This window comes from Cololabis saira, chromosome 14 (genome assembly GCF_033807715.1).
Source record: "Cololabis saira isolate AMF1-May2022 chromosome 14, fColSai1.1, whole genome shotgun sequence".
Lineage (NCBI taxonomy): Eukaryota > Metazoa > Chordata > Actinopteri > Beloniformes > Belonidae > Cololabis > Cololabis saira.
This window is the reverse complement of record NC_084600.1, coordinates 32,130,480-32,143,766: the sequence shown is the minus strand read 5'-3', so window position 1 is coordinate 32,143,766 and position 13,287 is coordinate 32,130,480. Positions and strand designations below refer to the sequence as shown.

Below are 13,287 nucleotides of genomic sequence, written 5' to 3'. Positions count from 1 at the left end.
AAACATCAACGCCTGCAGACCCCCTTTCTATATTTATGTAAAATGGTTCAATCTGACTGGATCAGGTAGCACACCTGCGGTTTCTCACAGACAGTATTGTCATGTTGTTCTTCTTTCACAAATATGGCAATGAAAGTCAAAAATACCATTAAAATGCATAATTGTAAGTAAAATAGCATCAAAAACATTTGCTGCTGTGTTGGGGGCCCTGTAAATATTCTTTTCACGGGGCCCAAAATCCCAAGCGGCACCCCTGCTGGACCCTCCTATGTGATTTCTTGCTTGTTGTTCTCTCAGATAAAAGTTGCTTTGGATAAAAGGGTCTGCTGCCTGGTAGTAGTAGTAGTAGCAGATAGGAATCCCTGTCTCCAGTCTCTGTCTAGACTGGATCCTTTTTTCTTTCTGGCGGCCCTGATGAACATTTATTGAATGCCTTGTTAAAGCCCTCCGCATTCACCTCTGTTGAAAAAGAGTGACGGTAACATTTTGTGGGGGATTGAGGTGGTGGAAGTTACTCTGTTTTGATGAATAATTGATGACTATTTTTGACTCAGATTTATTTTATTTATTTATTTATTCAGTTTGAAGTTTTATATTTAATATTAATATATTTATTTATTTATTTAATTATTTCAGGTGAACGTTTTTTTTTATTTTTTAATTTTAGGTTGATTTTTTTAATTTAAAATTAATTTATTTTATTTCAGGTCAAAGTTTTTTATTTAATATTTGTTTATTTCATGTTTTATTTTTTCATTTTAATATTTGTTTATTTCAGGTTTTTTATTTACTTTGACTCACACAGTCAAAGCACTGTGTTTATACTTACTGTACATTTGTTATTTTTAATAAAGGCTGTCAGTTTAAATGGCATGTTTTTATATGGTAATTTTCTACCTTTGATACAAATGGGGGCTCCAAATAACATTTCGCCTAGGGCCCCACTTGGGTCTGATTGCCCCTCTTCCAGGATTAGTGATATATCTACCAGCCCTTCTGTCAAAAACAATATACCTCATATATTTATGCTCCATACCTTAATGTCGGATCATGCTCCTGTGTTATATGATATGAGACCAATCACGGATCACCCATAAGCATGTAGGTGGAGGTTTAATGACCACCAGACATTTTAGCAAACAGTCATACGAGGCACATGCATCACTTTTCTTTGAAGTTAAACCCTGAATGCAACAAATGGTTCTCTGGGATTGCGAAAATGGAGAAGGTTCAAAGAGAAACATTTACTGAAGCCAATGCTAATGCTTTCCACGCACAAAAGGGAGAATATAAGCATCTCTCCATAACTGAGGCTAAGCTTGTGTTGCACAGAGAGAAATATTGTTATGAAGGTGATCGCCCAAGTCGATTCTTGTGATCAAAACAAAAAGAATCCACAACAGTGATGAATGCGTTTATTGCAGTGGGGTTATTGACCCCACTGCAATAAACAATGTTCTCCAATTTTTTTTACAGCAACTTTTACACCACTTGTTACGACTAAGGTCTAAAACCAGACCTGTGGTTCCTCTACCAACCACTAGGGTATGGAATATAACCTGCGGTTCCCTTAAAGCAGCACAATGTAACTTTTCCACCTTAATATAATATCTCCAGAGTCATTGTGATGGTACATCAACTTACAACAGGTTTAATGACACCTCTGTCATGGTCTGAGGGGTCTGTATCGCCTTCACTGGCACTATGTAACTTGGAGGTGGATGGTAGGAACCCTGCCACACTACTGGTAAAGCTGTAAAACTGTCCAAAGGAGCCGCCAAACTCAACAAAAGCTGAAAGTTACATTGTGCTGCTTTAACAACAACTGGGATCTGGGTCCAGTCCTGCAGTTCATCTACAGACCACTAGGGTCCGGACTGTTTTCGTAGCCTACCTCATCATGTAAAATCCTACAGACACAGTTTTGCATAATGAGGTTCTTTGTTTTTTGATTAGTTCTTTTGTGGTCTGTTTTTGAGTGACAGTTGTTGTGTAGTCTATGGGGTGTAACTTTAGTGCTTCACAGTTTTGCTAAGAGAGAATGTGACAGCCTGGTGTGTTCTGGTCTGGGTTGGCCCGGAGGGTTTGGGGACTTGTTGAAAACTTTAGCTACGTAGTGCTTTCGGTGAACTTGAATTCTGAGCTGTGAAGAAATAGCTGTTCTTATTTTTAATTTAATATGGCTTGTGATTGTGTAATAACTGTTCTCACAAGTCAACATGATGGTGGTGTTTGGCCTGAAAGGTTTTGGGAAATCATCCCAGGACCTGGCAGTCCTTTTTTCAGATGCCATTTCACAAGGATGGATACACAGATTTCTCAATAACATTTGAAATAATGTACTCACTTCCCAACTACAGAAGGCAGCTGCATTTAAACAGTTCCCCTTGCGTCCGCTTTTGTGTCATTAATGAACATTGGAGCAACAAACACTTTTACTCTTTTACTCAAGAAAGACTTTAATTCATTTTTTGAGAACATACATGCACATCACTTACTTTGCAGAACTGTATTTTCCCAAAAGGTTCTTTTTTCAGCAGTTAAATTAAATCAATAAATTAAAAAATAATCTTGTTTTCCTTAATCTGAGCCCCATAAGTGTCAGATTTGAACTTTGGTGACATTTTCAATGGAAAAAACAACAAGACAACTAGACTTCTTTCAACATGTAATGAAGAAAAAGGGCATGATCAAAACGAAGAAATTATTGTTCGTATTTAGATGTCAAAAGATTTAAGATTTATCTCGTGACATCACTCTTGGACAAAAAGGTCAGATACGAGTACATTTATTTGGGCCTGTACGGCACGTTATCCTCATGGCGATGAAACCTTCCTGGACCGGAGCAACTTTGACAAGAACCTTTTGATTTCCTTCGACTGAGCCGCATAAATGATGGGGTTCAAGCTGCCAGGGATGACATGAAACAAGATGGCAGAAAGTTTTCTCTGGTCGGAGAGTTGAGGGAAGCGATGCAGCACGATGGTGCATTTTCCACAAAAGAACATAATTAAGTACACGAAGAGATGAGTGCTGCAGGTCTTCAGGGCTTTTGTGTTTAACATCTTGCTCTTGCTGGTCAGACAGACCACCGTGATCTTCATGTAAGTGAGGACGATGCTGCCGATGGAGGACGTTAACAAAACCACGGTGAAGGCGAGGCCGTAGATGTTGTTGATCACCACGCTCTCGCATGACAGCTTAAACAACGAGGCGTTATCACAGTACGGATTAGCGATCAGAGTCCTGCATCGGTTCAACCGAACGGTCAGGCCGAGCAGAATCCCGACCAGAACGAAGGCCACGCCCCAGGCTGAAACGATCAGCTTCACCACCATTTCTTTGGTCATTATCAGGGCGTAACGCAGAGGATTACAGATGGCCACGTATCTGTCGAAGGCCATGATCATGAGAACCGTGTGGGAAGCTGTGCCAAATATGTGAGAGACGAACGCCTGAACCACACACTGGTTATAACTGATGAGGCGCTCAGATGGAGGTGTCAGAATATCTACAAGCAGACGAGGAACCATGTAAGAGTTACCGAGTATGTCATTAAAGGCCAGGTTGCAGAACAGCAGGTACATGGGCTGATGGAGGCTTCTGTCAATGAAAACCAGGACAATGATGCCCATGTTGGCTACGATGATAAACAGGTAGAGGAAAAGGAAAGAGAAAAAGGCTGGGTGCATGGAAGCCTCTGAGACCTTCAACCCCTCAAGCTGGAGGGTGAAGCTGTTGAAGGTGTAGTTCTCCATCCACCTGAAATGAAAACATCAAACGACCAAGTGTCTTTCCCTAAAAGAAACATGAAGAACCGATGCCAGTGATCTACAAATAATGGCAAATTCATCACAGTTTTAACACTTCCAGAAGAAGCTCGGAACATTACCTTTGATTTTGCCGGTTCTTTTTCATCACCAAACATGCAGCAGGCGACCTTACGACAATGCCAGCGCTACCTGAGGTTTCTGTTTATAAAGACATGGATTCACCTGATAGGAGGTCTTCTATGTGACGTCAGACTGGTAGTCGTAGTAACCACCGACAAACTCCAAGGTCATAGCCCTCGAATCTGAACGTTTTTCATTTAAACACTGGAAATATTTCACATACAGTTGGCAACCTCCCTTTTAATCTTTTTTCTGTGTAAAAACGATTATCATTATTTTACCTCATGAGGTAAATACAAGGTCAAATGATAAAGATGTGTCTTTCTGCTGAGCCATTATTTATTTAACAAATATGAATTAAAAAAAAACCAACAAAAAAAATGTGGAGAATAATAAGTACCCCCCTTGCAGTTTTTACAGGATCTAGTTGTTAGTTGTTCCCCAGTGCTACTAATTATCAACACATGATGACGTTATCTTAAGCAGGTGTGCAGAGAAAGAATATCCTGTCAAAAAAACATGTCAGCAGCACTGAGTTTCAACAACTTGCATCTGGGTAGGAACAGAGGTCTGTCGGTACAGCCTCATCTCTGCACACCACAACAGACCGCAACACCAGTCCACCAGTCCACTGCTCTGTTCTTCCCTCAGATTTGAACAAGACTTGAGAGTGTTGGTAGAGTCCAGCTGACAACCAGAACAGATCCAAATTACTACCAGAAGAAGAAGTGCAAGATGGGCAATTTGGCGGCCATTTTGATATGCAAATTAGAAGGTCAAAAACTCAAAATTTCGCTAGGGTACTGTTTTTTTTTGATTCAGCACCCTTGAAATATGTAAAGTAGGCCGGTTCCCGACTTGTACCCATAAATGCTCCTTACATTCACTTTTTGGGTACATCCCGTCTAGTCTACTAGACAGTTTCAAAGTTTATTTAGACGGGACAATGCATATTCATGAACACTACATTAAGCAGTGTAAATACACCAAGTTTTAGCAGAATTGCTAGTTTCCACCCGCAGTCCCCACAAACAACCAGACACACTCACACCTATGGGCAATTTAGAATGATCAATTAACCTAGCATGCATGTTTTTGGACTATGAGAGGAAACCGGAGTACCCGGAGGAAACCCACGCAAGCACAGGGAGAACATGCAAACTCCACACAGAAAGACCCTGCTGGGCCTGGGACTCGAAACGGGAACCTTCTTGCTGTGAGGCAACAGTGCTAACCACTAAGCCAGGGGTTCTTAACCTTTCTGACCTTGGGGCCCAATTTTTTCAGTACAGAGTGGCACGGGGCCCATTAAATATTAACACTGTATAGCAGGGGTATTCAACTAAAACATTGAGAGGTCCATTTAGAGAAAATTTACTCAAGCGAAGGTCCAGAACATCATAATATGTATGTATGTATGTATATATATATATATATATATATATATATATAAATATATATATATATATATATATATATATATATATATATATATATATATATATATATATATATATATATATATATATATTCAAGTAGCCTCATAGTTGTATCAACATCTGCATCTGACTGTTATATTAAAAAAGTACATATTTGCCACTTAACATGTGTAACTTGAATTAAACATATTTTTTTTTCTTAAAAATAAAATAGATTTTATTTTATTTTTCAAATGCTATCTTATTTTATTTATCTACCAGCAGTTTGAATTTCCCCTTTTCTTTGTTAATTGTCTCAACACATTTTTATAATAAATGAATATAAACACATCTTAACAATTGAACAGTTTTGCAGTTTCTCTTTCTTCCCCTCTTTTAATCTTATGCCCCCACTTTCTGTCGTTCAGTGAGAGAACTGAGCTCTAATTTCTCCTGTCAGGACTTTAAATCTGGGCTGGATGGTGTCAGGTTCTCATATGCATGTGAAGGTGCTCATTGTTGAGCCTGGAACGATATTTAGTTTTAATTATGTTCATTGTGGAGAAAGCTGCCTCACAGCTGTATCTGGACCCAAACATGGATGTTTTAAGATGGTCAGTTTATTTTTCTGTGACTTCAGTTCAGACTTGAGTGGATATGTTTGATGAAAAACTTTGTGTTTTGTTTCAGTGGTGTTTCACTTTCACACTTTGAACGCCACGGTCTCTGAACGTATGAGATACTGGTTTTGTCCCAGTGGGAAAACTGAACCAGGATTAATCTGTCCATTCCGGTTGCATATTTAAAAATAGAGCGAAGACAAAACTTAGTTTGATTTTACTTTAAGTTATTTACATTAATAAGTTGTCAGGACTCGGTGTCTCGGGTTTCATCCGAGCCTGATCAGCTGCGACGGGCACAGCCCGCACCGCAGCTCTCTGGCTGCGGACCAGCCGAGTCTTTCTGATGCTTTTTCGAAAGCCCGACCAACAGTCCATTCCAGCAGACACGTCAGCCCACGCATCTACATCTACCATCTTTCACCAGTAACGATGGAGCCACCGCCCGAGCGGCAGCCTCAGCCGACCTCCCCGGCCGCGGGGACGCGAAATGATCACGCCGCGCTCGCTCGCTCTGGGCGCAGACCCAAGTAATCGATCCCCGATCCTGGCGGATCTAAACCTACTCTGTGCAAAATGAAGGATTTACTCTGTAAATACACACCATTTCTCTTACTATTACACGTACAGCTAGCTGAGTGTTTTCTCCTCATTTGGTCGGGAGTTGCTATGCAGTCCCGCGGCCCTCGCGGCCCACACGTACAAAACTGAATTCTTTTTGCGGCCCACTAGATGGCGCTCGCGGCCCAAGTGTGGGCCGCGGCCCTATGGTTAAGAATCACTGCACTAAGCCACCGCGCTGCCAAACGTGCTGACAGAATTAATTATACCTCATCTTGCGCCAAGTTGACACTGATTCAGTTTAAGGTGGTACACAGAACTCACATGTCCAAAGTCCAACTTAATAGACTGTTTGATACAGGTGATAAATGTCACAGATGCTCTTTATCACCTGCTAACCATACACATATGTTCTTTTCCTGCCCAAAGCTGTGTTCATTCTGGTCATCTTTCTATAATACTCTCTCAAAAGCCCTCAATAAACCGGTCGTTTCTAGCCCTTTAATCTCTATTTTTGGTGTACCCTAAGATTTTAATAGTTTTACTAAGAAGGAGATTAATATAATTGCTTTTTCCTCTCTTGTAGCTCGTAGACGTATTCTACTTCAATGGAAGGACCAAAAACCTCCATCTCCCAATTCTTGGTTGAAAGACCTGATGTCATTTTTATATTTAGAGAAAATTAAATACGGTATTAGGGGTTGCTCTGATAAGTTTTCTCATATTTGGGAACCTATTCTTTCTCTTGTTAATTCTTTGGCATCCTTGGAAGATTCATTTAATTTGATTTAATTTAATTATAGGGAAGTATGGTATTGCTAACCATTTCTATTTTATTTTTATTTAGAGTTCCTCTTATGTCTGTTTATTTTATTTTTCATTATTTTCTATTTTATTTCATTTCATATTATTTTATTATTATGGCCCGAGCACTGACAGTGCGAAGGCCCTATTGTATCTGTACCTCGGTTCCTCCCGCCCTCTTCTGGCCGTCCGTGGAGCGGCTGGTGGCCTGGGTTTGAGTTTCTTCCTTGTTGACTTCTGCTCTCTCGGGTGGCGGGGTTGCACCCTCCGTCCTCCTCTACAGTTACAGTTTAGGTAGAGCATCGTTTTAACTTTACACACACACACACACACACTTACAGATTTCCAAGGCTCGTGTGCTCGTTGTGCGTTTCCCTATGTTTTTTCGTGTCTTAGACTAGCAGTGGATGTCACCCCCTCACCCCCGCCCCCCTCCCCTAAAAAAAATATATATATATATGTATATATATATGTATGTATATATATATATATATATATATATATATATATATATATATATATATATATATATATATATATATATATATATATATATGTATATATGCCTTAGGTTCTTACCAACATGGTATTAACCATTAATATATATGCACACAAGAGAATTAACAATTACATTCTTAACGTGTGGTGTGTTTGGATACACATAGTTGATAACACGTTTCCTCAATCGCGAGGATGGAAAGTTTCTCGTCCCTCAGAAACCTGTGGATGACGTCAGCCATGGGTTCTCCGATTCCTCTCCCTCCTGTGTGCGTGTCGGGTCAACCTGTTTATTGGTCCACAAGCCTCTATAAAAATGAAACGCAGGTAACGGTGTGTCGGGGTTGTGGTTCAGTAAGTGCAGTAGGACAAGAACGCTGCAGGTGATTTACGTTCATATTTGTTTTCAAGCATTTCTAGTTTTCAGATACATGTCGTAGCTGTTTAAGAAATGTCAATCGCTTCTTATTTTTTGTTGTGTTTCAGGTGGATGGAGAACTACACCTTCAACAGCTTCACCCTCCAGCTGGACGGGTTGAAGCTCTCAGAGGCTTCCATGTACCCCGTCTTTTTTGCTTTCCTTTTCTGCTACCTGTTTATCATCATAGGCAACCTGGGCATCATTGTCCTGGTTTTCATCGACAGAGGCCTCCATACTCCCATGTACCTGCTGTTCTGCAACCTGGCCTTTAATGACATACTCGGTAACTCCATCATGGTTCCTCGTCTCCTGATTAGTATTCTTGGGCATCGCTCCGAGATCCTCATCAGCTACTACGAGTGTGTGATTCAGGCGTTCATCTCTCACATGTTTGCCACCACCGCTCAGACTATTCTCATGATCATGTCCTTCGACAGATACATGGCCATCTGTAATCCTTTGCGTTACACCGTGATAATGACCAATAAGATGTTGTTGAAGCTGACGGTGTCAGCCTGGGGCGTGGCCTTCGTTCTGGTCGGGATTCTGCTCGGTCTGACCATCCGGTTGAGCCGCTGCAGGACTCTGATCGCTAATCCGTGCTGTGACAATGCCTCGTTGTTTAAGCTGTCATGTGAGAGCGTGGTGATCAACAACATCTACGGCATCACCTTCACCGTGGTTTTGTCTGTAGCTTCAGTCGGCAGCACGGTTCTGACCTACACCATGATCATCGTGGTGTGTCTGACCAGCAAGAGCAAGTCCTTGAACAGTAAAGCCCTGAAGACCTGCAGCACTCATCTCATCGTCTACATAGTCATGTTTACTTCCGGAAAGGTCGGCATCGCATTTCATCGCTACCCAGAGTACGCCGAGCAGAGAAAACTTTGTTTGATTTTGTTTCACGTCATCCCAGGAACCCTCAACCCTGTCATTTACGGGCTTCAGTCAAAGGAGATCCGAAGGTTTCTGTTCAAGTTTTTACCTTCCAAAAAGGTGTTGTCGTCATGATGATTTCAGTGGGGACATTTCATCTCAGTATCATAAAAAGCAAATCATTTAATTTGCTTTTTAGAAGGTTTGGTGTATTTAAAAATAAATAATGACATTCACAACCTTTAAAATTTTACTTTAACACATTTTAACTGTGAATACTTCATTAAATCAAAGCTGTTGCATTAAAACTTGTGACTGTTTTTATCTTTAAAAGGTTTGTTGTCAAACTTCCTTCAAGATACCAAAAATGAAATCAATAATAAGTTCTTTTTTTGTTGTGTGTACTGATTTATTTATTTACTTATGTGGGTTTTTTTTAATGAATGCTTCTTCAAGACAGATTCAAACACAGTCAGGAACGTGTTTCCCGAGATGCTGCAAATGTCTTCTTCTGTTTTTGTCCAAAGGGCCCGATTGTTTGACTGAAGGCTGAGAAAAGCAGAAACTTTTCAGATGTATTCGTTTTGAGCAGATGCGATCACTATGAAGATACAAATGTAGCCGACCTGAGGGGTATTCCAGGAAGCAGGTTCAACAAACTCTGAGTTTAAACCTGAACTCCGAGTTGACTTAACCTGAGATAGGAAACTGCCAAAGGAATGGCATAAATTGCGCAAAAATTACACGATTAATTCAAAATGGCCGACTTCCTGTTCTTCTTCGGCCATGGTGCCAAGAGACTTTTCTTTAAGTTGCGACATTACAGGTTTGTACCGATTTTCGTGCATGTATGTCAAACCGTATTGTGGGGCTGAGGCTTCGAGGGGGCGCTGTTGAGCCATTAGGCCACGCACATTAATGCAAACCATTAAATATCAAATTTTTCGCCAGGCCTGGCTTGCGTGTAAAATTTATTGACTTTTGGGGCACGTTTAGGGGGGCAAAAAGGCCCTCATTTTGTCGGAAAAATAAAGAAGAAAGAAGAAAGAAAAAATTCCTACAGATACAATAGGGCCTTCGTACTGTAAGTGCTTGGGCCCTAATAAAACACAACAAAACATAAGAACTACAACAACATTAATAAAACAGAAAAAAAAACTAAACAAACAGCAAAAACAAAACACAGTAGAAGATAGACAATTAAAAAAGACAGATTTACAGACTAGTTAGTAAACAGAGATGCTGGGTAATGGATAATAATCCACAGTAACAGTACGATGAGACATCAGAGATGACTAACTGGAATTTTCATGCTTATTCTTTGTAAAGGGTTAGGATTTTTGTAAGAAAAAAAAAGATGCATATAGGCTGTAGGAAGCAGCTTTACACATTGCCAGAGAGCAGAGGTTTCAAAGAAGATCCAAAAGGCAGATATAAATGCAGCTGAGAAACCATCTGCCGGCATGTCAGAAGAGTTGGTGATGACTCGGGGGGTTCAGACGTCTGTTGCCTGCAGACGTTTCTGTCGTTGACTAAAAACAGGATAAAACCTGGGACATACGGACTGTTGTTCTTTTTAATTCCCAAGAAAAGAAACTCAGATGCGTGGACAAACAAATGAAACCAATGACAAAAACACAGACTATCTTGGGTTTGTGGTGTCTGTAAAAAAAATTTTTGTTCCCATATTTGTGGCTGTAAGACCTTAAAGTGGGTGAGAACACGTTGGCTCCACATGGACAAGCACAGGAAGGACCAGTGTGGAACCTGCAGGAATAAAACACCAGGGTCACTTTCAAGGCCACTTTTAACTCGCAAATAAACCCTGGCTGGGATTCAGATGTTGACTGGACAGAGACTGATTTCAACAAACATCTCTGATGGACAGAAGGCCAAAGTCAAGCAGAAGAACTGAGTAAATTAATAGAATAGAATAGAATAGAATAGAATAGAATAGAATAGAATAGAATAGAATAGAATAGAATACTTTCTTGTCACTGTGCATGGGTCTTGGATTTTTTCTTCTCGTGTTTTTGGTCAACCCTGCTCTGCAGCGCTTTTGGTTTTTAATTATTAAATCCTGCTTTTGCAACTTCTGCCTCCTGCTCTCCTGCGTTTGGGTCCTCAACAAACCACACTCGTGACAGAGCGGATCAGCCATTATGGACCCAGCAGGAGAGACCATGGATCTGTGGGAATTTTTCTACCCCAACAGAGTGGAGTTCTTCCACCGCTTGGTGAAGAGGACAGGGGCCTGTTGCCAGCCCCGGCCCGCTCTCGTGGGGGTCCTGGACGCACCTCACTTTGTTCCCGAGGTGGTCCCAGACGCACCCCAGCCTCTTCCCCCCTTCTGGGGAACATGCCTGGCTCGAGGGGGGCCCAGGTGTCCTCGACCCCAGGGGAGGCGACGTTGGCATCCGCTCCAGTCTGTTCCTGCTCCGGCGGTGGTCCTGGACGCATCGGCCTCTGCTCCGGCGGTAGTCCTGGACGCATCGGCCCCTGTTCCGGCGGTGGTCCTGGACGCATCGCCCTCCATTCCTGTTCCGGCGCGGTCCTGGGCCCATCGGCCTCTGCTCCGGCGGTGGTCCTGGATGCCTCGCCCCTGTTCCGGCTCCGGCGGTGGTCCTGGATGCATCGCCCCCTGTTCTGGCTCCGGTGGTGGTCCTGAACGCATCACCCTCCATTCCTGTTCCGGCGGTGGTCCTAGAATCATCCGCCTCTGCTCCAACCCGGGTCCCCCCTCAGCCAGCGCCAAGGACCCGGGTTCCCCCTCAGCCAGCGCCGAGGACCAGGGTTCCCCCTCAGCCAGCGCCGAGGACCCGGGTTCCACCCGAGCCAGCTCCGTGGATCCTGTCTGCCCCAAAGCCGACTCCCCGCATCCTGTCCGCCCCAAAGCCGGCTCCCCGCATCCTGTCTGCCCCAAAGCCGGCTCCCCGCATCCTGTCCGCCCCGAAGCCGGCTCCCTGCATCCTGTCCGCCCCGAAGCCGGCTCCCTGCATCCTGTCCGCCCCAAAGCCGACTCCCCGCATCCTGTCCGCCCCGAAGCCGGCTCCCCGCATCCTGTCCGCCCCTAGACCGGCTGCCCGTATCCTGCCGGCTCCCCGTATCCCGCCTGCGGCGCCCCGAGACCAACCCCCGGAACTGTCTCGCCGTCTTCCTGAAGGCAGCTGGTCAAACAGGTCAGAGCCGGGGTGGGCGCTGTCTTTTACAGTGGTGTAAAGTAACGAAGTACAAGTACTTCGTTACTGTACTTAAGTAAGATTTTTGAAAATTTGTACTTTTATTGATACTTTTATTTTACTTTTACTTTTACTTTGTTACATTTTCAAGGAAAAAAATCGTACTTTTAATCCACTATATTTTAAATTGGACACGTCGTTACTTGCTACAAATTAAAGTCTTACATTAAATGAAAATGTAGGCTATTGCCGTGAGAACAGCACACCGGGGCTGCGCTCATAGAGTAGCCTATAAGGGGCTGCGCTCCAAGGTGGGCGGAGTTCTGCTGCATGGCTACTTTGAAGACACAAGCAGTGCTGAAAATGGAGGAGGAACGACACACGCTCAGAAGAAAAGCAAACTCAGCAAAGAATATATTCTGACCTGGACATGGATTGACTTGGATGGATGGACTTCAGAAGTACAGGCTGAGGGTGGACCTGTCAGCGGGGCCAATGGGGTACAGCAGCAGTGATTAGCAAAGGGAGAAATTAAAATGGGGTAATGGAGACAAACGCTAAAGAGGTCAGAATAATATCACCATTATTTAGAGTTGTAAGCAAATTCTTGGAATAAAGCCACTTTCGATAGCATGACAATGTTGGGACTTCATTTCTTTGCAATCCTTTTGAAAAGAATTTTGTACTTTGTACTTTTTACTTTTGTACTTAAGTACATTCGGTACTTTTGGTACTTTATTATATTTATTTTGAGGTACTTTTATGCTTTTACTTAAGTAATGTTCTTAATGGGTACTTTTTACTTTTATTTAAGTAATTTTCAAGCAGAAAATCTGTACTTTTACTTAAGTACAATATTTTTGTACTTTTTCCACCTCTGGTCTTTTATGATTTTAGTGGCTCTGCTGAGGCAGCGGGAGGTGTAAATGTTCATCAGGGGGGGGAGGGGGCAGCCGATGATCTGTCCCTCCACCTCTGATGGATAAAGTCTGGTGGTTGAGGTTGTGGCTCCATCTG

At 42.5% G+C, this 13,287-nt stretch overlaps 2 protein-coding genes across 2 annotated transcripts; one reads left to right on the top strand and one right to left on the bottom strand.

Moving 5' to 3' along the window:
• Positions 1-2,816: 2,816 nt before the first annotated feature.
• On the bottom strand, positions 2,817-3,761 carry LOC133459360 (olfactory receptor 8G17-like). The gene has a single exon (XM_061739252.1). It carries the CDS (start codon positions 3,756-3,758, stop codon positions 2,817-2,819), a length of 942 nt encoding a protein of 313 aa, XP_061595236.1. The 5' UTR covers positions 3,759-3,761.
• A 4,523-nt stretch (positions 3,762-8,284) lies between these two features.
• Positions 8,285-9,226, top strand: LOC133459270 (olfactory receptor 8G17-like). The gene has a single exon (XM_061739145.1). The coding sequence runs from the start codon at positions 8,285-8,287 to the stop codon at positions 9,224-9,226; it is 942 nt and encodes a 313-aa protein (XP_061595129.1).
• Positions 9,227-13,287: the final 4,061 nt, after the last annotated feature.